This window comes from Saccostrea cucullata, unplaced genomic scaffold (genome assembly GCF_032062105.1).
Source record: "Saccostrea cucullata isolate Sc308-1 unplaced genomic scaffold, CSIRO_AGI_Scuc_v1 ctg834, whole genome shotgun sequence".
Taxonomy (NCBI): domain Eukaryota; kingdom Metazoa; phylum Mollusca; class Bivalvia; order Ostreida; family Ostreidae; genus Saccostrea; species Saccostrea cuccullata.
The window spans coordinates 181,494-209,276 of record NW_026925114.1 but is presented as its reverse complement, the minus strand read 5'-3'; the positions used below and the strand labels follow the sequence as shown (position 1 = coordinate 209,276).

Here is a 27,783-nt window from a genome sequence, read left to right as displayed (position 1 = left end):
TCTCACAATAAAATTAAAATTCGAGGTTTATATGAAAATAATATTTACTGTCATACCTATCTAATTCAAGTGAGAAAACACAGTAAAGCGTTGCTTTTTAAATCATTATATCATATTGTTTTCTGTGTTTGTAAAATAAAACGCATCAATCTTTCAGAGTCATGCATCTTTTCATGATTACCCTTTAAAATATTCTATGAGAAAAAATTCATTAATTAATTATACGAATTCTGCATATGAATTTCTGTAACAATTAAAAGAATTATAAGATAAGAGATTCATTGAATTGAAAATATTAATTAAAAAATAGAAAAATTTCCTCGGAAAGTTATCTCTCTAACTATCAGAGGGATATTACACCTAAAAAGCTCAAAATTGATTCAAAATATATTTGAACGAGTTATACAGAACTGCAACCACAGAACGAGATAATAAATGAATTTCAAATGGCTAACTTACGAAAATAAGGTAGTGCGAAAATATAGTGATCTGCAATAGAAATACCAAAAATGACTATAAACTATAGCCCGAATCCAATATTGTTTTAGATTTGCAAGTAAACTATCCACAAAAACGAAAAAAAAAACAATGAATCAACGAAAATTTTAATATTTCATCACATACATCTTAAAATAACTTCGCTTTTCTCTCTCTCACACACTAGAAAATATATCTTAACTTTGATTTGGACTAGCTCTAGATCTTAACACATGCGTTTAATCTGTATCCATACATATTTTTCCCTGTTAACCTATTGCTTTCCTTGTAGAGTAATGAAAATTCAGGAATTTTCAGCCTTGTTCAAGAATCCAACCCCCTTATTATCCTCAAGTGGACTCTATATCTTTTTAGTTTAAATGTGAGAATAACGACTTTGAATTTTCCCAACAACATATAGAGGTGTATAATCGTCAGAATATAGGCAAGTGATGTTAAACACCTGAACTGTGGATCTTGTGGAATGTATCCAAAGCACATAAAATAATTACTTTTTCGATATAATCACATTTTTCAGTAACTAGTTTCTAATTTTCTTCTTCATTTAGTCTCCTGCATAGCGCAGTGGTTAGAGCGTCTCCATACGAGTGAAAACTCTTGAGAGGGACGTAAAACAACAAGAAATCAATCTTTTCATTATTTTTTCCTTTGAAATTGCTTCTTTTAAAAGTGGGACAATTTTGTACCATATTTTCATCTAGCAATGCGCAAAGGTAACCATTTGATTTGGATAAATGTCAATGCTTTACTTAGGCCATCTAAAATAAGGAACTTTGAGCAAGTATCCCCATGAGTTCATATCTCTTGCAAAGAAGCAAGGCATATCAAAGTTATTCTATGAATTTGCGAGGCAGTTCAGAACCTTAAGGATGTACTTTACGTCAAATCTTGTTTGACCCATAGACAGGGTATAGAAAAGCCGTTTTAAGAACATATCATGACGTATTCATTGTTTTTCTAAAAAAAAAAAATTGACCCTCCGAATTGAACAAAAATTTCAAAAATATTTGGAGAATTGTTTGTGATAATTGTAAATACTTTTCATCAATTCCAGTTCTACCTCTACAAAAGTAATAAACCAATAAGTGCGTCCGGAAAATGCTTAATATGGCAGGATTTGGTGATGATGTGATAGCTATGGCTTTGAAGCAAATAGATCTATGAATTGTGAAGGATCTAGCAACTGATCCCACGATTACAGTAATTTCCTTGTTTATAACGTTTACATAATATTGTATTGTTTGAAGTTCTTTTTAATTGACTGTTTAACACACACCCCATTTTTTTTTTACAGTAATACATGTAGGGATGTTTTCAAACACTACAGAAGATAGACATTATAAAGAGCACTATATCTTTGAGACAACTTAGAGGGTCTATTCCAAAGAGTTAAAATGATTAAACAACAAGGAAACGGGGGGAAAGTTCAATGAGACTTTAAAAAAAAATCCGCATATGATATACCAGTCATAACCGTGTTGTTTAAAATGGACAGTTCTCAGTGATTCAGTCAGTGAATAATGTCAGGCCCTGTGACGACTAAATGCATATTGAAGTCGTAAACAAAAATAATGTGAACTATAGGAGTTTTGAGATTTGATAAATAACAATTATTACACTTCATTAACACAGGTACGATAAGCAGTTCGGTTAAGAGGAATTTATCGAGGTTCAATATGAAGAATACTATGGACGCCATATTTCAAAAAAGCTTCAGTTCATTTTGGATAGAAATAATAACCATGTTGCGAATAACAAATTTTATCTACATGTACCATTTATTGTTTTGTGTGGAAAAAATTTCAGGTGATGCTGAGTCTCTACTGAGGTTAACTCCCTGGAAGTGGAAACACCTGAACACATCCGTCAAAGTGGACACCCCGGTCTCTTTAGACATTTCTCTTCTGTCTCACTATAGACTTATGGTGAAATCAGAGTTGGTATAAACTTTCTATAGCATAAAAGCACAGAAAATCTATCGTGAAAATTGTTTTAATGTTTTTCAGACTATTAAAAAAATTCATCTATGAAAAAACAAGGTTAGCCTCGGGATGTTTTTAAAAAACTATTTCGAAATATTTTAATCTAGTTTGCTTATCTTTTTATTACACAGCACATGGGCCTATATCTTAGTTCTTTGCTGAATGTACTCATACATCCATATATATCCATGTATCTCGCCTTCATTATACATGTAAATTGACATGGTATAAAATAAAGACAAACTACTTTTTTTAAATTTTATTATTCCTTTATTTTTACATGTACATCCGAATCATAATTGCAAACACAGACAAAACACTCCTTCATATCTTATTGGAGACTTTTTAACTCTTAGGCCTGATCATCATTCTAGCAAACTTCATAGAGGGAGTAGCATTTCCAAAATGGTACCACATAACAGAACTATATGTATTGGCAGCAGACCTGTGGTAGGATCCATTTAAATCAGAATATAGACATGTTTTGAACCACCATGCACCTTTATTAATCACAGCACATATAACACAATTAGCTAATGTGTTTGGATTAAGAAGACTTTTGTAAGTTTATAGTTTTATTAAAAAGTCACAGCAAAGGTATCAAACAAACAATGGTACATCAAAAAGTTCAATTATAAAGATCTCGGAGCCAAGATGGTGAAAGCTCACATAGTCATTGTGTCACATAGGTCTAAGAGCTAAGTTCGTAAAAGCTCTCATGGTCCGTCTAGGAGCTAGGATGGTAAAAGCTATTGATACTCAGTGCGCGGATCTTTTGTACAAGAAGCTGCATCATAGGGTTCACATATTTGGTAATAGCAATTAGTTAGTTAGAGTGTCACTTCATTAATATCAATATTGTCCGCCCCTCACTGAAGCTCTGTCTCCCATCTCCTTATAGGATACAGCAATGTCCTCTGTTTACATTAACATTATGCATCTTGCGCATTCTTCAGTTAATTAGATGGCTGCAGCTCTGCACAAAGTGTGATTGGAAGTGTCAATGCTCGAGAACAACACATCGTAAAAACTAATTGTTCGTCAAATGAAGACGCTCTGTTATTGTATTCTGTCAAATGAAGACGCTCTGTTATTGTATTCTATCTCCCAGAGTTTGTAAACAAGTTCGTAATTAAGATATTATTGTCCGTCGCACTACACACTGATAGTATCAATTATAATTCATAACACAACATTAAAACATAGATAAATGTACTGTACAAATTAATATATCAATTAAACTTATAATTTATACGCTCATTGTGTTACATTCCTCCCCAAACCGGAGGAAACATTGTCCAATGTTTCATTAAATAAAACGCACTAACACAATGAGTTAAAATGTCTACGAATTATTCACTTTAAAATGTCCATAACACACAACACAGAGATGTCCAATAAGAATGTCCCGAACTGTTGATCGAATTATAACGAATGTCCCTTGAAAAACGGCGACATCCACTTGACCATCATTTCTTCATTACAGTGAGATCTCGTAGAATGGGTTGAATATCCCTCCAATTCGGTGACATCCCTTGGGTAGATGACATCTACTGGATATTATGAATGCCCCTTAAAACTCAGTGACATCCACTGGATAACGATGAATGTCCCTTTAACTCGGTGACATCCCAGACATTACACATTGTCATAATGTTTGTGATCGTATAGTGATAAAAGTTCATGCATCACAGCAAACGTAAAAACACAATGTTGTAATCTGCAACAGAGTTAATTAAAGCTTTCTGCTTAATTGTAACTGGTCAGTCCGAGACTCGGATACATGGTGTTGATCCTCATTAGTGTTCATCATCAGCATCAGATTATTTCGTCTCTGCTTTCTAAGAACCATTGTTGGTATAGTGATCTTGTAGTCTGCAAAACTGTTTTCTGGTTATTTTCAGTATTCTCCACGCTCGTTACTGGTGCAGATAGAGCTTTGTTATGGTCAGTCTCTCTGCCTTCCAGATACTTGGTCACCCTCGACTCTGAATAATTGGCTGAGATATTATACCTAGATCATTTAATTCTGGACAACCAATACACTTTTGACCTTGACCTTTGATACCCATATTTAAATATAGAACACATTTACCCCCATAATAATGGAATTTATTATCCCCAGGTGAATGTATGTACCCTTGTCTGTCAACCATTTTAGTCATGGGAGTAATTTGTATATTCGCATAATTTATTTATCTTTTTCAATTTATAAAGAAAATCTTGGTAATGTGAAATCAGGAAGGTCTCTTAAAATTGTTGAGCCAAAAATCGCTTTAAGATGTCTGAACAAAGAGTCAACTTAAAATCACAAATAGCGATGTATGTCACTCAAAATGTATTGCACTTTAATACCAGAAATGATTAGATTAGTCACAGAGAGGCTTCACAGAAAGAAAACAACCATGTTATCATTTTTATCAAGTCTCAATTTTATTCTAGGTTAGATTTCATCATCTAAAAATGTCATACTCAGACACATTACTTAGCGTAATCCTAGAACATTCAAGCTTTTCAACATCAAACTTCAAGATTAAACCTATTTAAACAGTCTTTAAATTACTAGTTCGGAAAACCATATTCCGGTATGTCATACGCAGACACGCTACTTACTGTAGCACTAGTGTTATCCAATGAATTGATCTGATTATTTACCCTTCTGAATCATGAAATGAAAGACTAGAGTCATAATTTAAGAGCGGCTTTCAACGTTTTCACGGTTTTTTCATGATTCGACAATTTAGACCGTTGTATTTTCGTTCTCCGAGACTTTGGCATGTAACATTCATTTATGTCCATTTCATCAAAATCTGTCTCCTGTTCAGTCTCAGTGTTATTGGTATCATCTATTTCTTCAGAATCTATGTCTTGCTCAGTGTTCGTCTGTTTTCGTTTCAGGCGCTTGGACAACTCCCATAAAGGTATATCGTCCTCATCAGACCAATCGTCTCTTTCCTTTCTAAATTTATCAGCAAGTCTAGCTAATGGTGTTTCGTCATTGGGGTCATCAGTGTCAGGTACATTGTCATTAATATTCTTGTTCTCTTCGTCTGTTTCGTCACTTTCAGGAGGTACTGCATATGCTGCATTTTTTATAGGTCTACCATCTTCCCCTTTCGGAATTTCCCAATCTACTTTTGCCAATCGCAAGAGTTCTTTATGTGTTTTCACGACTCGACCGTCCAACTGATTTTTAATTTTGAATGTCACTGGCGTAGTTTGTTCAATAACGCGATAAAAGGGTTTCCAATTACTTTTTAATTTACTTTGTTTTTGATTGTTTTTATAATAAACTGGATCTCCCACTTTTATTTCTTCGTGTACAGCGTTTTTATTTGCATATTTCATTTGTTGTTGTTTTGCTTTTTTCATTAATCTATGAACGCGCGTAAAGGTTTTATGTTGTTCCTGAAGCGCTATTTTATGTAGGTCTTCACCCATGTACTTACGTCTAGGTTTCAAAATTTTATCGATTGGTAAAACAACATCTCTGTTGTACAGCAAGAAAAAGGGTGAAAACTTGGAGGATTCATTGATGTGAAAACGAACTGCAGCTAATGTCTGATTGAGATGTATGTCCCATGTCGTCAGATTGTCTTGTAATTTCTTGGACAAAACATCATGCATTGTGCGATGGAATCGTTCAACTTTTGCGTTACTTTGTGGATGGTAATATGATGTAGTAACGTGTGATATGTTCAGTTCTTGTAATGTTTCTCTGACAATTTTGTTTTCATTTTCTGTCCCATTGTCCGTGACAATTTGCAAAGGCGCCCCATATCTTGGAAAGATTTCTTCTAAAATCAAATGAGCAATTGTCTCTGCTGTTTTATCTGGCACAGCAAAAGCCTCAGGCCAGCCACTGAATAGATCAACAAACCCCACTATATATTTGTTCCCTGATAAAGACCGAGGGTATGGGCCTGACAAATCTAACCCAATTTTTGCAAATGGATATTGAGGTATGTCTGTCTCTTGAAGTGGTGGTTTTAACTTCTTTAAGGACCTCATAGAACACGTAACACACTTGGTTACATAACTGTAAAATTCTTGGTACAAGTTTGGCCAGTAATACTTTTGTCTAATAGAGTCAAATGTTTTGTCTATTCCCATATGTCCAATATCGTCATGGTATTGTTTAATGACACCATCCCTGTAGTGTTGAGGAACATACAAGCGTACGATAGGATCATGATCCAAATTTGTTAGGAAATACACAACATCATCTATTAGCATGTATTTACTTAACATTGTTTTATCGGCCCTTCCTTGTAAGATGGTATTTTTGATTTTTAATATTTCTGGATCTTTGATTTGTTCTTTGATCATGTCAACATTTTCTTCATTTAAAATTTCAAGGTCATTTTTGAAAGGTAGATCTGGTCTTTCAAGTTCGCAACTAGCGTATTGTTTAGGATCAAAGGAATTTGAATCCAAGATATTTATTTCAAATGTCTTATCATTTACATCAGGGTCAACAAATTTCTCGTTTTCCTCTTTATTCATTTCAGGATCGTCTGGCAATCTCGACAATAAATCTGCGCACGTATTTTCTGTTCCTGCGATGTACTCTATTTTACAATTGTAACCAGCTATACTCAAAGCCCAAAGTTGTATCTTTTTGTTTTTCATAGGCGCTTGCAATAAGTATTTCAACGGCTTATGATCTGTTTTTATCACAAACTTTGCATTGTGTAAGTAGTGGTCTAGTTTTTGTAACGCGTAATGAATTGCGTATGCTTCTTTTTCTACCGTTGACCATCTCGTCTGAGTATCGCTCAGTTTGTTTGACAAATAATAAATTGGCTTTTCATTTTTAACCCCATGAATGACGTCATCGTGTTCATCTGTTTCTTGAACCAAGCACGCCCCTATTGCTTTGTCAGAAACATCCGTATACAAAATGTATTCCTTGTTTAAATCTGGATAGGCTAACAACGGAACCAGGGTTAAACTTTCTTTTAAGTAATCAAACGCTCTTTGAGACATTTCATTCCATTTGAATTTTGCATATTTTTTTGTTAAGTCAATAAGTGGTTCGGCTATTTTAGAAAAGTTTGGTATGAACCTTCTGTAATAGCTTCACATCCCTAGAAAACTTCTCACGTCTTTAACACAGTTTGGTACAGGCACATGCCGAATCGCTTTAACTTTATCTTCGTCTGGTTTAATTCCGTTTTATGTCTTCTAATGCTTATAGGCAAGATCACCGCAGCTTGTTTTTGCTAATTTTGTAATGTACTGACCGTGCTTGGGGTCTGTACTAATTTATAAAAATAAATTAAACCTATATTTACTACCTATATAGGGAACTTATTTGAAATATTATGGAGGGAGGGATCTTCGTATATTATTTACTTGCTGACTCGCCTGTAAATGTTTTATTCGAAACCAAATTGAATGCTCTAGCTGGTATGGATGCTTTGTGAACCAACGGTAGTGGATATCCTGGTTACCCGGCTGATTTGGGGCACACCTGTAGCAGCACTGCAAGCAGTTTAGCTAGCAAACATATGGATCTTATACCGGCTGATAGCATGAAAGTTGTTGGTAAAGTTAAAATGTATTTAGAAAACACTAGTGGACGGGCTGGTTTAGGACATTATCCATCGGCGGTGCGGATCTTATGCAATTTGTTAAATAGAACCGCTCGCTGAGTCAATATTTGTTAAACAGTTCAAACCTGTGTCATTAACATTCATGGCATCCGGCACAATTCTGCTAGGCTCTCTGGGCTATTAACAGTTATAGCTACGCTTCCTCTTCACTCGGGCTGCTAGGATGTAGCAAATTTGCACACTGGCAAATTCATCAAAAGGCATCTGCAACTTAAACATGAAAATTATATGAATACTTTTAAGTCTAAGGTGTCATTTAAAGAAAGGACGCCAAAAACCAACAACTGAGTTGTAAACAAAGTGCTACATCATGTACATTATCATGCTCATAGAAACACTAAATGTAGCAACATTGAACAGAAAGAGTAAATTTCCTCATGTAGACTAACCGTTATAGCAAATATATATTGTATTACAATCATACTGATAATAATCGATTAATTCTCTGCTGAGAGGATTCGCTTTGACGAAATTCTACATATGCCATGATTCTACCAATTTTATCAAATAGCAAATTAAAGAAATGTCGATAAATCAGAATAAATATGTTAACTCCATTACAAAAGAAATAAAATGTCACATGTATAGGAGATACCACTATTTGTAACACGTACTTTGTAGCAACTAAGAAGTATTGTGATACTCTTTCTTGCAATTGACTGCAATGAACATGAAATGAAGTTGCCACTATGTTTAGATGTAATAGGGCATATATACTTTAAAACTAAACAGTGAAAGTATGGATAACTTCGACCCATATGCATACATATAAACTCCGCACAAAACATGAACATCAAGCGTACGGATAACTCTACACTAAATGAAATCCTGCCACATTAGACGCAAATGTCATAATGTGCAAACAAATGGATAACTACCTCTTATTGGTATATATGTAAAATCTACAAGGATACCAGGAACAAACTCCTTGAACATAGGTATGCCAATGCACAACGAATTAAAGCCATTGATCTTGAAGAAATTACATTTCTTCGACCACAATTAACTTAAAAATCTCCAAATCAAAAAATATAACACGACATAAACTGTTACTGGTACAAAGACACCCTTAGCCTTGTTCTTATCTTATACATGTGGATAGGTACAAATAAATAATGAACCCTAGACTCCCACACAATAAGAACATATACGCGGCTTACTCTGTGCTATTGATAAACACCGTGCGTAGGCACAGATAAACTTTGTACCCAAAACTCCCACACAATAAGTACATATATGCGGCCTACTCTGTACTATTGCTTAAAACTGTGGGTAGGCACAGATAAACTTGTACCCAAAAACTCCCACACAATTAGTACATATATGCGGCATACTCTGTACTATTGCTAACTGAAAACAATACTAAAATCGTGTAAAACATACCAAAATGATAGAATCTTGATTATAATGTTTACCTGTTACCCAACAATCACTTTATATATCTTGTCGCCTTACGATATGTGCAAATTAATGAAAAATTTAATTCAACTAAACACTGGGTAAAGTATCAACAATTACTTAAGTGAAGCACACAGTGCAATCGCAATTGAACTTCCTCAAACAATCATTAGCAATAAAACAATATAGAACTTATAAATCCAATGTTTATCCCTAGGTACAACCCATAAACATAAGCACAGTTTAGAAACTTGATAGACAAAACCATTTAATCAAGTGCGACTGGTAAAAAAAAAAAAACATGAAGGAAGACTACAATTCTGTACTATTATTTAATACTTGGATAGATAGGTACATAACAACTTTGAACCTAAACTCCCACACAATAAGTACATATATGCGGCCTACTCCGTACCAATGTTAAACATGGGTAGGCACAGATAAACTTTGTACCTAAAATTCCCATACAATGAGTACATATATGCGGCCTTAACTCTGTACCATTGTTAAACATGGGTAAGCACAGATAAACTTTGCACCTAGACTCCCATACAATGAGTACATATATGCGGCCTTAACTCTGTACCATTGTTAAACATGGGTAGGCACAGATAAACTTTGCACCTAGACTCCCATACACTGAGTACATATATGCGGCCTACTCCGTACCATTGTTAAACATGGGTAGGCACATATAAACTTTGCACCTAGATTCCCATACAATGAGTACTTATATGCGGCCTACTCCGTACCATTGTTAAACATGGGTAAGCACAGATAAACTTTGCACCTAGACTCCCATACAATGAGTACTTATATGCGGCCTACTCCGTACCATTGTTAAACATGGGTAAGCACAGATAAACTTTGCACCTAGACTCCCATACAATGAGTACTTATTTGCGGCCTACTCCGTACCATTGTTAAACATGGGTAAGCACAGATAAACTTTGCACTTAGACTCCCATACAATGAGTACTTATATGCGGCCTACTCTGTACTATTGCTTAACACGTGGGTCGGTTCATATGTTGACTGTGTACCTCTACTTCCAAACGATAAGTACATAAGACCTAAACGTCATACCAATTGTAATTAATAATAATCAGACAGAATATATACGTTGACTTCTAGTTTCCTACCTATATTGTACGAAAGAATAAACAATAAAGAAACGAGATAATGCGAAACAATGCCCAGATAAATGACTGCTTCATAAGACGAAACCATTGTCATTATGAGCCACCTGGTCCTGAATATGTCTCGTCAGTAACAAGTTCACCAAACATGCATGCATGATTCTAAATATTTCGAACATTGATTTTATTGCCTAACAGCAAACAGCCATCAAGACATCAACTAGCCTTTAACGAACAGCACTGACTGACAGAGCAATTAATTCTCTCTTATGACCTTAAAACTTGGTAGCCTACCACAAACATAAGCACCCCAGTGTGCAATTCATGTAGAATGAGACAAAAGGTTATACTGGCCTTAATAATCTTGGCGATTGAATAACTGCATTCCTTATACTTCGAAGGAACTTCCGCATAGGTTGGTCGTGCGTACACCATGAGGACCCAGAAACCTCTATGACGCCAAAAATGGATTCCCGGCAAAGAATGGGTCCTGATCTCCAATTGTATATTTGTTTTTACTTCTTTGTCATTAAAGCCTTCTTCAAAATAGACGTGCTTCATGTTAGCGGTGGTGAGCGCGCGAGTGTGAATGACTCGCTGAGCTGACCACGTGACCTTACACATTCCATTACAATTAGGCAAGGCGTGGATCTGAGAATTTTCACAATTTACCAACGTAAATGTTTCCGAAAACCTCCAAACAAATTATCGCATTAAATACATAAATACAATTATTATTCTAATAATTGTTGTTTTTATCTATAACAAAACCTAGATATTTTGTTTCATTTTTCAGAAAACTGCATTTTTTCAGTTTTAATTTTAGTCCATGTTGCCTACGCCTATCAAACACATTCTGAATATGTTTTATGTGATCTTCATATGTTGCAGAATAGATCAACACATCGTCAAGATAAGCGGTAGCATAGTGTTCATAACCTTGAAGAACCTCACTCATTAATTGTGAAAAGATTTGTGGAGCATTACATAACCCAAATGACATTACATTGAATTCAAATAAACCTCTGTGACAAGTAAAAGCTGTTTTTTCTTTGTCGGCTTCATCCATAGCAACTTGCCAATAACCGGATTTAAGGTCTAAGCTTGAAAAATACTTAGCATTCCCCAAAGTAGCTAAGATGTCATCGATCAACGGCAAAGGGTATGAATTCATTTTAGTTATTTTATTCAGTTGTCTGAAATCAACACAAAATCTTTTCGACCCGTCCTTTTTTTTCTACTAAAACAATCGGAAAACTCCACGGAGATTTTGACCTTCGTATGATATCGGCGCTTAACATTTCATCTACTGTTCTTTCGACAATTTGACGTTTATTTAACGGTACTCTGTATGGTCGCAGTCTGATCGGTTTATGATCTCCGGTGTCAATTTTCATTTTAACCGTGCTTGTTTGACCCAATTCTGTTTCACTTTCAGCAAAAAGATCTTTATTAGCAATTAACAATTTTGCAATTCTCGTTTTATTCTCTGCTGGCACATCAACTTGCTCTAAGTTTATTTGATTTGAGGTTTTGCATGCATTCTCGATTTTATTAATGGAAGCGATTGTTGATTTATTTACATTTTCTGCTCTACCAATCGGACAGCCTCGTTTAATTTTAATTGTTTTATTGGTGTTATTTACAATAAAAATGGGCAATCTGTTGTTATTTTTAACTTTTGTTAAAGAATTGCCTATCATTAGCCCTGGTTCACCTCCCACAAAACCATTATCAAGAGATGAGATTTCAACTAAATCATCAGACCGTTGTAACAAAACTTCTTTTCAATTTGCCATAAGAAACATGCGCAGTTTGAGGTTTGATAACATATTTCCTAGTCGCTCGCACAACTGCAGAGATATGAATATCTTCTTGAAATGGAATGTACGTTTTCCCAATTCTAAAAGACCCTAAATCATAATATAAGCGCACGCCATTCTTGATCAACCAATCGCGCCCCAATATGACATTTCTATTCATTTCTTCAATGACAAAAAATGGATGATTCAAAGTCATGCCGCCAACTTGAAAACTGACATTTGTTTTTCCTTTGATTTTCAACGTATCACCATTTACAGATTGTAAATTGACTCTTTCTTTAGATAATTGTGGAATGTTATGAAAGGACCTAAAAACTTTTGAATGAATCAAAGAGACTTCCGCACCAGAATCAATGAGTGCGCGAAATTTCTGACCGTTAATCTTAATAATACAAGAATTTGGATTTCCCGCAATATTAATTTTGAAATTTGGAATGTTTTTATTTTCAATTTTATTCTTTGATTAATGCAAATGTTTACTCCTTACAATGGCCCTATTTGGAAGGAGTTTACTCGTTTAACTGATCTTTAGTTTGATTTTTACAATTTCGTTTTATGTGTCCTTTCTTTCCACAATTCCAACACTCAACACTCTGATAACTTGCTGCTCTATTTACTGAATACATACTTTTTCTCTTTGGTGTTGTTTTTGAAGGGCGTTTAGATCTATAATGGTCGACCTCCATGGGTATATGGGTCTGCTTAGTACCCGACCTGAGTTCGAATCGCTTATACAGGTTTTGTTCAGCCATAGCACAGTTTATAGCTGCTTGCAAAGTTGCAGAGTTTTCACGCATGACCTTAAATTTCAATCTGTCTTGTAATAAACCATCAATAAATATTCCAATCAATTGACGTTCAACTGAAGGTCCCCCTTCGAGACCTTTATATGCTTCTTCGGCCAATGACAATAATCTTTCAGCGAAAATCTGAACATTTTCTTCGGGTTTTTGGTGAACTTTTCGTAATAACATGAACGCATGTTGAGAATCAGTTACTTCAGCAAATCTTGTGGATAATTCATTTTTCAAAGCATTCCAGGTCCCCCCTGGGTTATTCGTGAGAATTCGTTGAATAAAGTCTGAAACCGCCCCACGGCTAGAACCATAAGCCACAATTTTGACTTTTTCATCTGATAGACTGTTCATGAAAGAGTACTTTTCAATTGATTTTACCCAATCTTTAAATTTGCTAGGATCCCCGTCATACGGTGTTATTATATTTGAAATCCCATTTGTACCAATTGCATTTGATAAACCTTTAACTGTTGAATCAAGACCATCAAATTTAGTTTCTATTACAGTCGACAAGGTCATAAAGGCACCCCCTAAGTCGAAACCGTTCCCCATGTCTTGGTTGTCCATACCGTAAAATCAAGGTATAATAAAACAGTTACTTACAGTAGTCTTGGGTTTCTTTTCACTTTTCAGCGTTGTGAGACTTCCCGTTCTTGTCCTGGTCACGGGCACCAATTAATCCGTTATATAACACAATTAGCTAATGTGTTTGGATTAAGAAGACTTTTGTAAGTTTATAGTTTTATTAAAAAGTCACAGCAAAGGTATCAAACAAACAATGGTACATCAAAAAGTTCAATTATAAAGATCTCGGAGCCAAGATGGTGAAAGCTCACATAGTCATTGTGTCACATAGGTCTAAGAGCTAAGTTCGTAAAAGCTCTCATGGTCCGTCTAGGAGCTAGGATGGTAAAAGCTATTGATACTCAGTGCGCGGATCTTTTGTACAAGAAGCTGCATCATAGGGTTCACATATTTGGTAATAGCAATTAGTTAGTTAGAGTGTCACTTCATTAATATCAATATTGTCCGCCCCTCACTGAAGCTCTGTCTCCCATCTCCTTATAGGATACAGCAATGTCCTCTGTTTACATTAACATTATGCATCTTGCGCATTCTTCAGTAAATTAGATGGCTGCAGCTCTGCACAAAGTGTGACTGGAAGTGTCAATGCTCGAGAACAACACATCGTAAAAACTAATTGTCCGTCAAATGAAGACGCTCTGTTATTGTATTCTATCTCCCAGAGTTTGTAAACAAGTTCGTAATTAAGATATTATTGTCCGTCGCACTACACACTGATAGTATCAATTATAATTCATAACACAACATTAAAACATAGATAAATGTACTGTACAAATTAATATATCAATTAAACTTATAATTTATACGCTCATTGTGTTACACACAGGATTTACAATACGTGTCGTTGTCTTGATCTTTCGTGGAAAACATTTCGCCATTATGATAATTCAAACTATCCCCTGAAATGTAAAATGTTTTCAAACTGTCAGTCTTCGTTTTACCCACTTATCTAATAATTGTTTTATTTATTTATTTAGGAATTTATACATAAAATAAAACAACAAAAATTGTAAGAAATATTGAAGATTTAAGCGCTAACTTGATACGTTGATAATTTGCAGTAGTACGTTGTCGCATAGGTTTGTGACGCCCGACAACGCCATTATTTAATATTTAATGTCTGCATGCCCTTTGTCTCACATATAATTTACTTTTCTTGATGGGATTCTCCAGAATAAAGTGAGGACTAAAACTGTCTTGTTCATATGACTTTAACATGTTATTAACAGCTGATTTCAATGCATATAGTATTGAAAATTGATCTAAATGTATAAATAGGACTAAATCCTCACGTGATTATGCCAGTATATTTCTTTGTTGCAGTTCAATCTTTAAAATACATGATGAATGTCGCATTTCGACGTAACAAATGTATGGCTAATTTTATTGACAGATAATTAAAATCATGCCAACTAAATGTGGTATAAAATCCATTAATGCACCTGAGACAGTTAGAATTTTATAGCGCTAGTCGACAAACTATTATATATATTATTGCATGTAGTTGAGTATAACATTGAACCCCCCCCCCCCCCCCCCCAAGAAACCATTGTCAAACCAGGCACAGCCGAGGTTGACAATGGTTTTCGAGGGGCACACATTTTCAATGTTACACTTGACTACATACAATATTTATTATATTATACTGAATGTTTTATACAAACAATATTACAGTTAACCTTGCGTGCTTAAAATCTGCGCAGTCAACATTTTCTAAACATAACACATCGTCAAGCAATGTTGACTGTTGCTATATGCTGGAGGGTGTGACCTCATTATTCAGCGGATTATAAAAAAGCGTACACTGATCCAAACAAGGATATACTCTAACAATTTGGCCAAGAATTAGAGTAATTTCTTATAATTTAATTAGCTATGTTGTATAATTGTGTTGCTTTTTATGAGTTCAAATTTGCCGCTCAGTAATACAACCGTAGTAATGGAAATTATGGAAAGCGAGGGGAAACAAAAACTGATACATATACCTAGCAGTCATGATGTTTGTTTAAATGAGAAGGATATGGAGATAACGAACAGTATTTAAGGTATCCGATCCATAAAAGGACATAATTTTCTATTCTTAAATATTCATCCTATATTAGATACTCTGAGACTAATTCAAAGCAGTTTAAGGTAGAAAAGGATTTACCAAGAGAAATTTTCAAAAATATAATTATCTTAGAAGTAATTAATTTATTAAGAATGCGTTGAGGTCTATGGGAAAAAGCAAATTTTTCAAAATAAAAATTTAAATACTATGAAAATCAAAAAAAAATGCCATGGTGAAAAGATGCATATAATTATTAAGAATAGAAAAAAAAATTAAATATAATTTTTCACCAGATACATTTTTTTAAATTGAATTTTATTGATTAAAAGCAAAGGGGGGTAACTCTTCAAGGACGTGTCAAGGTCAAAAAGTAGGACACATTCCACTCTTACATATTGAGACTAAAAAATGAAGATTATGTCTACATATACCGAGTATTCAGCCAATATATATCTGTTATACCTTCAAATTCATTGAATCCGAGGCTATTATGGATCGGATACCTTAATCTCAAAGTCCATAAAACAATACAAAATAAGAGCAGAGCAAACACGGACCCCAGAAACATCGGAGGTGCGATCAGGTGCCATTGAGGAGTGAGCATCCCTTGCCGACCGGTCACACCAGCCGTGTACTCCTTGTCATGATCAGAAAATAACGGAAAAAATCCGTCGTCAATTCGAACTGCTGTTTGAAGTTAAAGGTACATTTATTAAATCTGGAATTTTCCATGAATCCCGAGGACTGGAAATGAGGGGATTGCATGGATAACATGATTCAGCTGGTCGTCAAGGTGGTGTGTCCCCATACCAAACCAGATTATACAGAATAATTTGCGTTCCTTTTTGGAAATCAACCAATGGAAGGCTAGAATACATATAAAATTAAATTGTTACCTGCTGTTCCACTGTACCCACTCACTGTCAACTTGTATTTTTGGGAATTGCTTCCAATTGAAAATGATGAAAACTTAGCGGAAGCCTTTCTGCCTGAGAAGTTTTCAAGGTCCACTCTCAGTTCTTGCTTTTCCTTATTCGTTAGGAAATAAATGGCCTCATTCCCTAAAAAATTGTGAATGAATTCGTCAAATTAGGATATTGAAAGGAAATATTTCTAGTAGTTTATGTTTCGATTTATGCGTTTTAAAATCATCATCGTTTGTTACCAGGAGGAGGTCGGTTATTTGATATGAAAGTTTGAAGTCGTCGTGCGTTTCTGTGGAGTTAAAACAATTGAATACAAATATTAAACATTCATATAATAGAATATCAAAACAGAGTGTTGAAATGTTTTACAAAATATGCAAAATGATCATAGAATTAAATTTTGTAAATATGGGGTAAACGTTTCATCCAATCCTGATTAACAAATTCTGACATAACCGAGGTGCGGAGACAATAAGCACACGTGTTGGGTATGGTTTAAAGCAAAGGCCGCGTTATACAGTATACGAGGGCTGTTCAATAAATAATGCCCTTAGTGCTCAGAAAGAAGCAAAACGCGCTTTTCAATGATTTATTCTTCATTATTTTACTTATTAATCTCTTTTAATTGAAACACATATCTGTAACATGTTTTATCCAATTTCTGATTGTTTTGAGAATTTTTGGGTATGATCCTTGGTATACTGGAGAATGGCAGATCCAATGATTTTCTGGACTTGTTCTTTCCATATTCAACTTTTTTTTTCAAGTTTGGAAATAGAAACAAGTCAAAAGGTCAAAGATCTGGCGAATATTGTTACTGTGAAAAAAAATTAACTATCTGTTTATCCCGAAAACCCCTTTACTTTTCAGGGCATGCGGGTTTGGACGCTGTCATTTAATTTAAATTTAATGTAGTGGATTCCTGATCCTGGGTGTCTCCTTTAAGAAACCTTCCGATTTTTTGCAAACTATTGGCTTTCCAGACTCCTCCAGAAATTAAACTTTTAACCACGAATACGAATTTGATCAACAGTACTACTAATATTTAAGAAAATTGCATATAAATCTGTCTTTGTACTCTTGCAATTCTTTGCTCTCGCCAGACCTTCGCTGTTTTGTCAAGTACATCTTATGTTTAATTTGGTTTGAGGATTTTAAGCAATAGATTCAAGTTCTAGTATCTGTTTGAATATCAAAAAAATGAAGATAACTTCAATTACTGATATTTTAAAAAATTGTACACGCTGTCGTTTTCACTTATTTTTCAAAAATATAGGGTGACCTTTGAGTACTAAGCTTTTTAAAAAAAAAATTTAAAAAATTCTTTAAAAAAGTTTAAGCTACCCCCAATGTGATTTCTATCAAATTTGCTATGTTTCTAAAAGTCAATCCTACATCATTAAGTATTATTTGTTGAAATTTAGCAAACAGTACATAAGTTGTTATAATTTTTTGTTGGCAAGGACGGTACCCATTTCTGAGGCCCATTATATAATTTTTTTATCATTGAAATCCACCTGCTCATTTGTCTATAAAACAGGCATTGATTGCTGTAAATTTCACATATTTCAGTGAATATTTCTTTGGGATTTTTAACAAGTTTTACAGCAGCTTTGATGAAGCTTTTATTTTCACTCTAGTTTACCGATTCTTTACCATTCATTTATAATGCAGTGTCTCGAATAGCCCGTGTTTCCCAGCTTCTCATAATTAAACTATTTGATGAAAAGTGGTCACATGATCTTTGATAAATTCATGGTTCAATTATCAAAGAAAGTCAAGTATAATGTCATATGATATCTGTATTGTGTGCCATACAGTTCAGGACATTATTTATTGAGCAGCCCTCGTACAAGTATAAACGATTTTACTTTCTTTATTTCAACAGGATTTGTTGAATATATTTTAAAATGCCGTGTATATATACATTTCCGAAAGAAAATTTCAAAATGATTGAATGATGATTTATTATCAGACAGAGTATTACGAGATTTAACTCGAACAGTCAAGGATAAAGCGCTCTCTACAGTATGCCAAGTTTTTCCCACCACGTCTCACACAAAAGAGGAGAGATGTAGTGGCGGATCTAGAAGGGATGGGTTGGGGTGCACTGGGGACATTCCTTGAGAGCGAGCGAAAAGCTCCACATATTTGTTGCGCTTTTATGAAAACAAACCTTTATATCACAATCGTTGAGATAAGTTTAAACTTTAGTTTTAATCTTTAATCAATGTAAAAACTACTTTAAAATCATCAAACTTCCGACAAGTTGGTTTGTACCAAACTGTCTACGGAGACGCTGAGGACTATGAGTAGTTTGCTTATATGTGTATTTATGTATATGTATTGAAGAAAATCCTGTGAAGTTGCATGCAAATGTCCAATGTCACATGGATATATTATTTAACAGATAAATATAAGATATTTTAAAAACAGATCAAGCATTCCAGTTTCTTATTGCTTCCTTGAAAGGACCTTTAGTATTTGTATTTTTCTCCAAGAGAAAATTTTCCCTGAACATCTCGCTTTCCTTTTTAAAAGAATAAAACTCTTACACTCGTAAAACGTTCATAGAACATTATTTTATTGTATATGTACTCATGCATTACACAATTTGCTGATTACTGAACATCCACTGGGCAAGCTGTATTTGTATCTTTTTTGCTTTTGTTAGTACGACTGAATGACGTCTACGAAAATTTTAGAATAATGAGTTAATTTAAGAAGTATTGAATCGCACAAAGATGGCTCCTATATGTTAGACAATATGAAAAAAATACTTTTATCAAACTATTGCCAAATAATTAAACAGTTTTCAATAATATAGACACGCACGGATGTAGGGGGGGGGGGTCGTGGGGGAGGGAGAAGTTTTGAATGCATTTACTAAACCAAGCTTACTTTAAGTGATATTGAACGCCCCCTAGAAAACGCTTACCCCCCCCCCCAACACGCTACTATGTGCTAAGTGGCTATAAAAAAGTACTAGGTGCCTACATGTAGGTATGAAGCTTTAAAAGTTACATCCGCCCCCTAAGTTTTTTTCTTTGGGAAATAGGTTTACTTTTGTTTTTTTGTTTTTTCTTTTTTTTTTTTTTTTTTTTGCTTTTCAAGAATTTTTTTAGATGAATTATTTTTACTAGGGCAGACCCCCCCCCCCTCCAATTGGAAAAAAATCTTAGATCCACGCATGTATAGATATGAATTTTATAATACAGAAATAGAAAATAACATTCTGAAAATGCTTTTTTGTAAGCAAATCACCAATATTTCATTCTTTGTATATGCAATCATTGGTTTTGTTTGAAGGATATCTTTGCATATTTCATCTTTTTGATTATATGCCAATTTTTTGATTTCATCAAATTTTTTCGCGGATCATTTTTACCAAGAGGCCGCAATAAACTCCTCAAACTAAAAACAATCAATGAAACTCCCAAGATCACCATTGTTTAATCATAATTCAAATGATAGTAAATTGTATAATCTCTTACCTAACCAGTATTCTCCATCAACATTTCCAAACCCTTCTCTGTAGGATTCCCAAGATTTATAAAAATCAACTGATCCATCCATCCTCCTATTGATAACCTGTATTTTGAAAAAAATGCCGAGGATGAAATTGCATTGTAGAAATTGAAAATATACATATGCTTAAATTTTTCGTGATATAAAATATTTTCATGATAAGTGCTTAATGAACTTCTTACCGTCCAGCCCCCTCCCTCTGTAGTCATGTCACAGTACACCTTTTTCTTTGTCTTCTTATCCGGGTATATAGTGTAGACGCCATCTTTCCCTCTTGTGTTGGGTATGAATTCTAGAATCGATGCACAATCTCTTTGCTTTTGAAGTTCTGTTTCCAAGATAACATATTACATACAATAATGTTTATTTGTAGACCTTTTTGTGTCAGTGTCGGTGTCATGCATTACAGCTGTTGAAAGATTTAAAATACACTCCAAGGAAGACCTTTTTGGAATAATTCAAGCAAAAATCTTCAAGATATTTTTTTCCGTTCTTGTGCATTCAAATCCTATTCTTACATACTTACTCTGGTACTTGTTGAAATGTTTTCCAGTAAGCCTGTAGTGAGACAGAAGAGAAATGTCCACAGAGACCGGGGTGTCCACTTTGACGGATGTGATCAGGTGTTTCCAACCCCAGGGAGTTAAAGGGGGAGGAAATAAGCACCTCCTTCGAATTTACCTGGTCTTAGAACCTCTGTCAATCACCTGAAATTAAGCCTGTGATTGGATACTTTGATTTGATTGACATTTAGTTTGCTGCTGCTGTGTATATCTTGTGTACCTTGTCTGGAGATCGTACCGACCATCGAATTAACTTACAGGCTTTTGATGCCTACCGCAACTGTATGCCAACGTGATAAAGAAGCAATCAAATCGTTCTTTTCTTTTTTTTTTAATCCATAAGAATATGCCATAACTATAATTAATCTATCAAATAATTAAATAAATGACAAGAAAATCATGGCTATATACAGTGTAATATATATATATTATAAATTTAATTTTAAATGGGAGGATTTCATATCACGATTACAATCGATAATTTTCCGTGTCATGGAATTAATAAAACTATGTTTTAAAACAAGTATGGCAACATTGAAATATTGTTCATGATTCAAGCGAATTTATATTTATAAGACAAACCTGTACGTGTCGCTTTTCTTCGAGACATGGTGACGAAGTTATGGTACAATAAGTTTTAGAAGAGAAATTACTCGGAATATAACATCTTGCTTTGTATTTAATGTTTGAAATTAATAATGAATCCCGAAAGAAAAAAAAACCGATGCAGATGATTCTGTTCCCGTTTCATAGCTGTCGAGGAATCAACCCCGGTCCGAAGCCCTGGCCATTTTTACCGTCCACGCGTTATGGAAAAATCAAGTATGGTTTATCTTAAAAAGATATTTATTTAGACAATAAATTCTACTTCAACATTTTATTCTCAAAACATCGTTTCTAAGTTTCATTGTTATTTACCGAGAGACTGTTTTATGACCCAATTTCTTCTTTTTTCGTTTTACATACCTGACGTGTAATTTGAATTATTTACTTCCCTTTTTGTCGCCAGGGGCTCGTAACATAAAGCTTGCTAAGTTTTTGACTTAAGTAGGGTCGTAGGTACGGTTCAGGCATAATCTTAGGACCTGACTAAGTACTACTTAAGTATGTCTTAAACCGTAACATAAAACGAACTTAGCTAGGTCTTAGCTAAGTCAAACTTATGTTAAAAATATTTCATGTGAGTTAACCTACGCTTTTTGATTTTATATAGATATATTGCTAAAAATGACTCAGTTAGGGTTTTAATTAATCACATATTAAAGTTGACGTCCTTACTTATCGGTTTAAGTTATGTTAGATTAGATTTCGTACTAAAATTACAATTATGTTATAAATTATTCAGAATGTTTGAAAACAAATACCGCACGGTCAGAAATGGCGATTTGTGGTTCATTGTAAATGTTCACGACAATTGTTTTATCACCTGAGATGTTTTCAGTTTACCTTTTGTAACTCTTTTGTTTTGACTAATGTTCACTTAACCTGTTATTATAGCAGACAAGAAAAGATAATCGACCGCCTATCCACTTGAAATTGAAACTCTAAAAAGTTCAATACATTTTGAATCCCGTTATTTAGGCGATGCATGTCAAAAGCAAACTCTGCAGAAGTTTTATGATATACCCATTTGAAAGTTAATCAAGGATACAAAAAAAAAATCAGGATATTTTTTCGTATGTCTCCACATATTAGCAATTCTCTCTCTCCCTCTCTCTCTCTCTCTCTCTCTCTCTCTCTCTGGAACTAGTAAGCCCTGTCTAAATCCGCACTTGTCGCGTTCTACATTTATTCTACTTTACAGATACTTTTTATAATATTACTGTTACTGTCATCATCCTTTTTCTTTTCTGTTTTTAACAAATTATTTCAACTCATATTTTCAAAGTGAACATACATATCCATGGTTTATTACTGTGTTCAATTTATTTCTATAACCGAGGTCCCACTAATTTCAGATGTATAATAATTAGATTTTGTATTTACATGTATGTTGCGTTGGGAGTGCTATTGGAATCAGTGACACCCCCCCCCCCCCAACGAAAAACTAACATTCTTAAATCGGCGTCAAATAGATATAATTATTTTCTACAATGTATAATATGAATAGAGGAATGTTTTAACATCGAAAATCAACATTAAATAATTCTAAATATATGTACAAGAAAGTTAAGATATACTTAAGTCACCTCTACCGGCCGCCTAAGTTTTGCTAAGATTGCCAAATCTTAGTACGCTTCTAGTTACGGTCTTAAGTTTTAGACTGTACTTAAGTCCTACTTAAGCACGGTCTTAGACTTAAGTAGCCTTTATGTTACGACCCCCAGATTACAACGACAGATTTTGGTGCTAAATGTATTTTTGTTATAACACTTCATTAAAAAACACATGATAAAAAACGGCCTCGGTCTACAAAGTCGTAGGAAAACGCATGTATACAGGTAATACACTCAGGGGCTCAGGTAACATCCTGTGTATAAAGGTATAGTATACACAAGCCAGCGTCGTTCCCTCGGGGCTTCTCAGCCGCTTCGATTAAGCTCCACCCCACACCAAACTTACCTGAGGAAAACCGTACGGTTGAAAATCTCGGCCTTTAACCTCAGTAGAGACTTAACATTTCCTGAAAATAATATTCACACATAAAAAATCACGAAAAAATACGATGATATACATGTGTTAATTTTGAATTACAAAAAAGAAAAAAATATTATTATTATTTCTTTAATTTAGTTTTTACATTTCAATAACGATGATGAAAATACCTTTCAGATTGGAATGTTGTGCACTATAAACAATTGTTGGAATGCACAAGAAGAAACAGCACACATAGAAAAAATTTTGAACAAATGCCATGTTACTTGTTGTATTATAAGTAACTTTACTGAGAAAATATTCTATATATACTTTTTGTCAGCATTAAAAGGAAACACGATACCCAAGTTTCGTGGCAATTTGAGTTGCGTGTTACATTTATTGAGGGGGCCCTCTACAACGTCACAACATGGCGTACTTCCGGAAAAACACCATTCTGATCCCAAATGATCAGATTCAAATTCACTTGACACCGATAAATCACTGAGTATAACACAACATGCGATATTGTGGATGGAATGTACATTATATCACATCAATGAATACAGTGTTTTGCCCAATACGTATCCTTTCTTTAAAAATGAATTGTTTGTCAATGTATTCAACTTTACTTATTTAATTATAAGATGATACATTTACAAACTTATTAGAATAAGATTTTTAGATTACAAAGAAAATGATAAAAAAAAAATAGGGCTTGTCCATATCACCCCTACTAATGTGTTCGGAACCTTTTATTTTTCGGTGTTCTGCAAATTATAAAACCCGATGAGTTCAGAATAGCTCTGGCAGTGGCTCTAGCGAGAGTTAGCGAGACTTCAGCGAGACAGGGTAAATTATTCACGGAAATGTGGTTAGGAAGTGACTAGCACGTGGAGGCATGGTAAACAGAAAGTTATGTTGCGTTTCAGTTTTCAACCCCCGTAGAATCAGCTGATAATATATGGAGAGATGTACTTCAATCAATCGATCTCTTTTACATTCATTCAAACTTACATAAGTATTCTCTATAATACAGTTTTCTGCAGTCATGAATTAAAATTTCTTTTTGGACAAATATTTTTTTTTATGGGAACCGGGACTATATTTGTTGGCGTCAGATTAGCAAATGAGGCACCAGTATGATTTTAACTGACCAATCAGCTGAATGAGTATTGCATTATGGGTTACTACGAATACTACAGGGATTTTACGCTTGAAAAAAAAAGGAAAATCTTATGGTAAATGAAAAGCATTTTTAAAAATATTATTTTCATGCTTATAAAACAAACAATTCATTTTTTAAATAAACGGCGGAAGTCTAGGTTTCTGAAAGTCATACTGCACAAGCGATTTGCGTCTGTTTTAATTCCTTTGTTGTACTATCGATGAATACAATTGCCAGGTGAATTCCTTGGCTAAACACGTGATCACGAACGTAAACAAAGTTTTGTCCATTTAAATGCATAAGAGATGCTGCTCGTTTTCCTTACCCTTGAAGCGCTGGTGTTCTAAACTAGACACAAACTATATAGTTTCTTATCTTTGTATTTTGTTCGTAAGAACATTTTGTTTATTTTGCACTTCCATTAACATGATCGTAGATTGACCTGAACTACGTGTTCGAAGTAAAATGTAAACATGTATTTGGCGTGAACGTTGCTATTCATTCAACAATAGCCATATAAGGCAAACAAAGGTTTGTCAGTGTAGATGATAGTGCACTTTTTTTTACCAGCGAATCGGTCACTAGTGAGCTTTAATTTTCGCCGAAAAGTATAAGATATATTGTTATTTTAACACCCCCTACTTTAGCCACCCGTTATCAGTTGAAAATCATGAAAGTCTTTAAGAAAGGTCTGGAAACATTTATAACAGGACATGTTTTCAAAAGAAACAGGCTATAGCAATATCATGTTTACTGCCAATTTTATTTATAAAACCGGTTCTACCCTATAACCTTTGAATAGATCAACCTAAACCACGTGTCTTGAATTTAAATCACAATAACATTAGTAGGGGTGCATATGCTAATTCATCATTACGTGTCAAAACGCCATATACTCATAACTTGATTTCTTCAATAAGCATATATGCTTTTTCAGCAAAATATAGGCCTATCCCCCCAAAATGCAAATTTGATAATATAAGACATATGTATTAACTTCCCATCGACTAGAGGATACACTGTCCTCTATTTGTATACACCCGAATGAATCGTTATACCCGGTGAAATTTCGCATGACCAAAACGTTTGATCGCCATTGATTGTCAGCTGTTTACAAGTATGGAAACGTGCAGGTTTTAGACGAAGTGTTCATTTGGTTATAGGAATTTCTTTTACCGCTTTTGGCCGTTTACCATCCTAGCTTGTTTTGTTATATGTAGCAGAGGATAACACATGCAAGTTGGATAAAAACGGTAAGTAAATCTACCTTTCTCAATACCATGAATTCACTAAATGTGTGTCTTTGTCATTGACTGGAAACACAATGATTTTCGCTTAATCTCATTGAAAAACAATACATGTACAATGCGAACTTCTTTCAATGTCCTTGCGTGACATTTGTTTAATACTTGTGTAAGTAGAGTTAATTTGAAGTTTATTTATATAAAAAAAAAAAAACAGTACCAAGATATTTGAGTCCACTCTTAAAGCGGATCTCTTACACCTGAATTTTTGTGATGTTTATAAATTTTTGACAGTTTTTCAATTTTTTTCAATTTCTTTTTTTCATTGTTTTTACCCTTTGATATTATATATCTTTACAGATATTGAAGAGGATCCATTAGCTATTCTCAAGAAAATGCTGTTTGAGTTTTTCTTTTGTCTAATTTTGTTGAGTTTTACGGGCGACGCGTAAGCGGAGCCGGTAAAACGGATGTTTGCGACCGTTAAATCAGCATTAACGGTCGCAAATACCAAATTAGAAGATCAGTTATTCCCATTCTAATGCAATCCATGATTTTGTTTGTTGTTTACGTCTTATTTTGATGAATTTTGTTACATGAAATACGTCACGGAGCATTGTGTTTTTGCGTCGCTCTATTATGACGTCACAACGAAAAGCTTTCACGCTCGTTAATGCTAGTTTTACTGCTTCAAACATCAATGCATTAGCTAATCAAAAAGTGTTTTACAAAACAATTGCATTAGAATGTATTATCACATAGAATATACAGTACGGAACAAATTTAAGTGAAATGTTGCAGCTGCTCCGATTTGAAATTAGATCTATATCGTCTTATGTCTTAAGTGCTTATATATTTATGGATATGATATACTTATATTTTTTAAAGCTGAATATTATGTCATTAAAAGTATTTTTATTTTTTTATGTATCAAGCACATTGATATATTGCCAAAGTATGGATATTGACATTAATTTTCATTCTTATATAATTAATTTAATTTAATAATTTTTGCAACAAAACTTTTTTATGCTTCTATCTATTGTTAATATTAAACATGCATATTCACATTAAATAAATTCAAAACCTACCTTTGAAACTTACTTAATATAGATTACTTACTTTTTGCCAAAGTAAGTTGACAATTTCAAATCAATGTTCTGATATTTTCTTGGGTTTGATAAACAGTTTAAGAAATAATGCTGATATGTAGTTTTAATTCAATAGAACATTATTATGTAATATACACTTAATATTAAAAAAAAAAATACTTATAGGCTAGATGGTATATTCCAACTGAATTAAACAATAAAGCAATGTTATCCCTTTTTTCCTTTAATTTTTCAAACGAAAACATGCCACCATTACTACATGTAAGCCTAAGTGGAAAGAATGCCACAAAACAGTATTATAATTGAAACAATCATTATGTAGCTTTGTTGATCTTATATGGTATTTTAGCTGTAACGTGACCCGATCTTGGGTGTTACAAAAATTATGTGGGTCCTCTTATTCCTGAGATTTACCTTGATTAATCAACAAGATTTGTTTATCTATAAAAATGAATTTATTCAAACAATAACAATAATGATTTATGATTTATAAAATACAAACAGAGTATACTTATGGCTAATGGGACAGGATATATAATAGTCAGCTGATTGGGTTCCTCAATATCAACAATGGGACAATCTGTTCAGCTGATTATGGTTGGGTCAGGATATATATAATAGTCAGCTGATTGGGTTCCTCAATATCAACAATGGGACAATCTGTTCAGCTGATTATGGTTGGGTCAGGATATATAATAATTGGGTAGATTGGGTTACCCAATATTGGATAAATTTACCCAATGTGAGGGCCTCAGTTTTTACCCAATGATGGGGAGTT

At 34.0% G+C, this 27,783-nt stretch overlaps 1 protein-coding gene across 1 annotated transcript in view; it reads right to left on the bottom strand.

The window, feature by feature from the left end:
• The window catches only part of LOC134268088 (angiopoietin-related protein 5-like), a 28,113-nt gene extending 4,350 nt beyond the window's left edge, over positions 1–23,763 (bottom strand). Inside the window, 8 exon segments of the mRNA XM_062750292.1 lie at positions 2,958–3,013; positions 14,665–14,739; positions 16,787–16,951; positions 20,311–20,407; positions 20,527–20,672; positions 20,871–21,013; positions 23,470–23,530; positions 23,673–23,763. Of these exon segments, the coding sequence (XP_062606276.1) occupies positions 2,958–3,013; positions 14,665–14,739; positions 16,787–16,951; positions 20,311–20,407; positions 20,527–20,672; positions 20,871–21,013; positions 23,470–23,530; positions 23,673–23,763 (834 nt within the window).
• Positions 23,764–27,783: the final 4,020 nt, after the last annotated feature.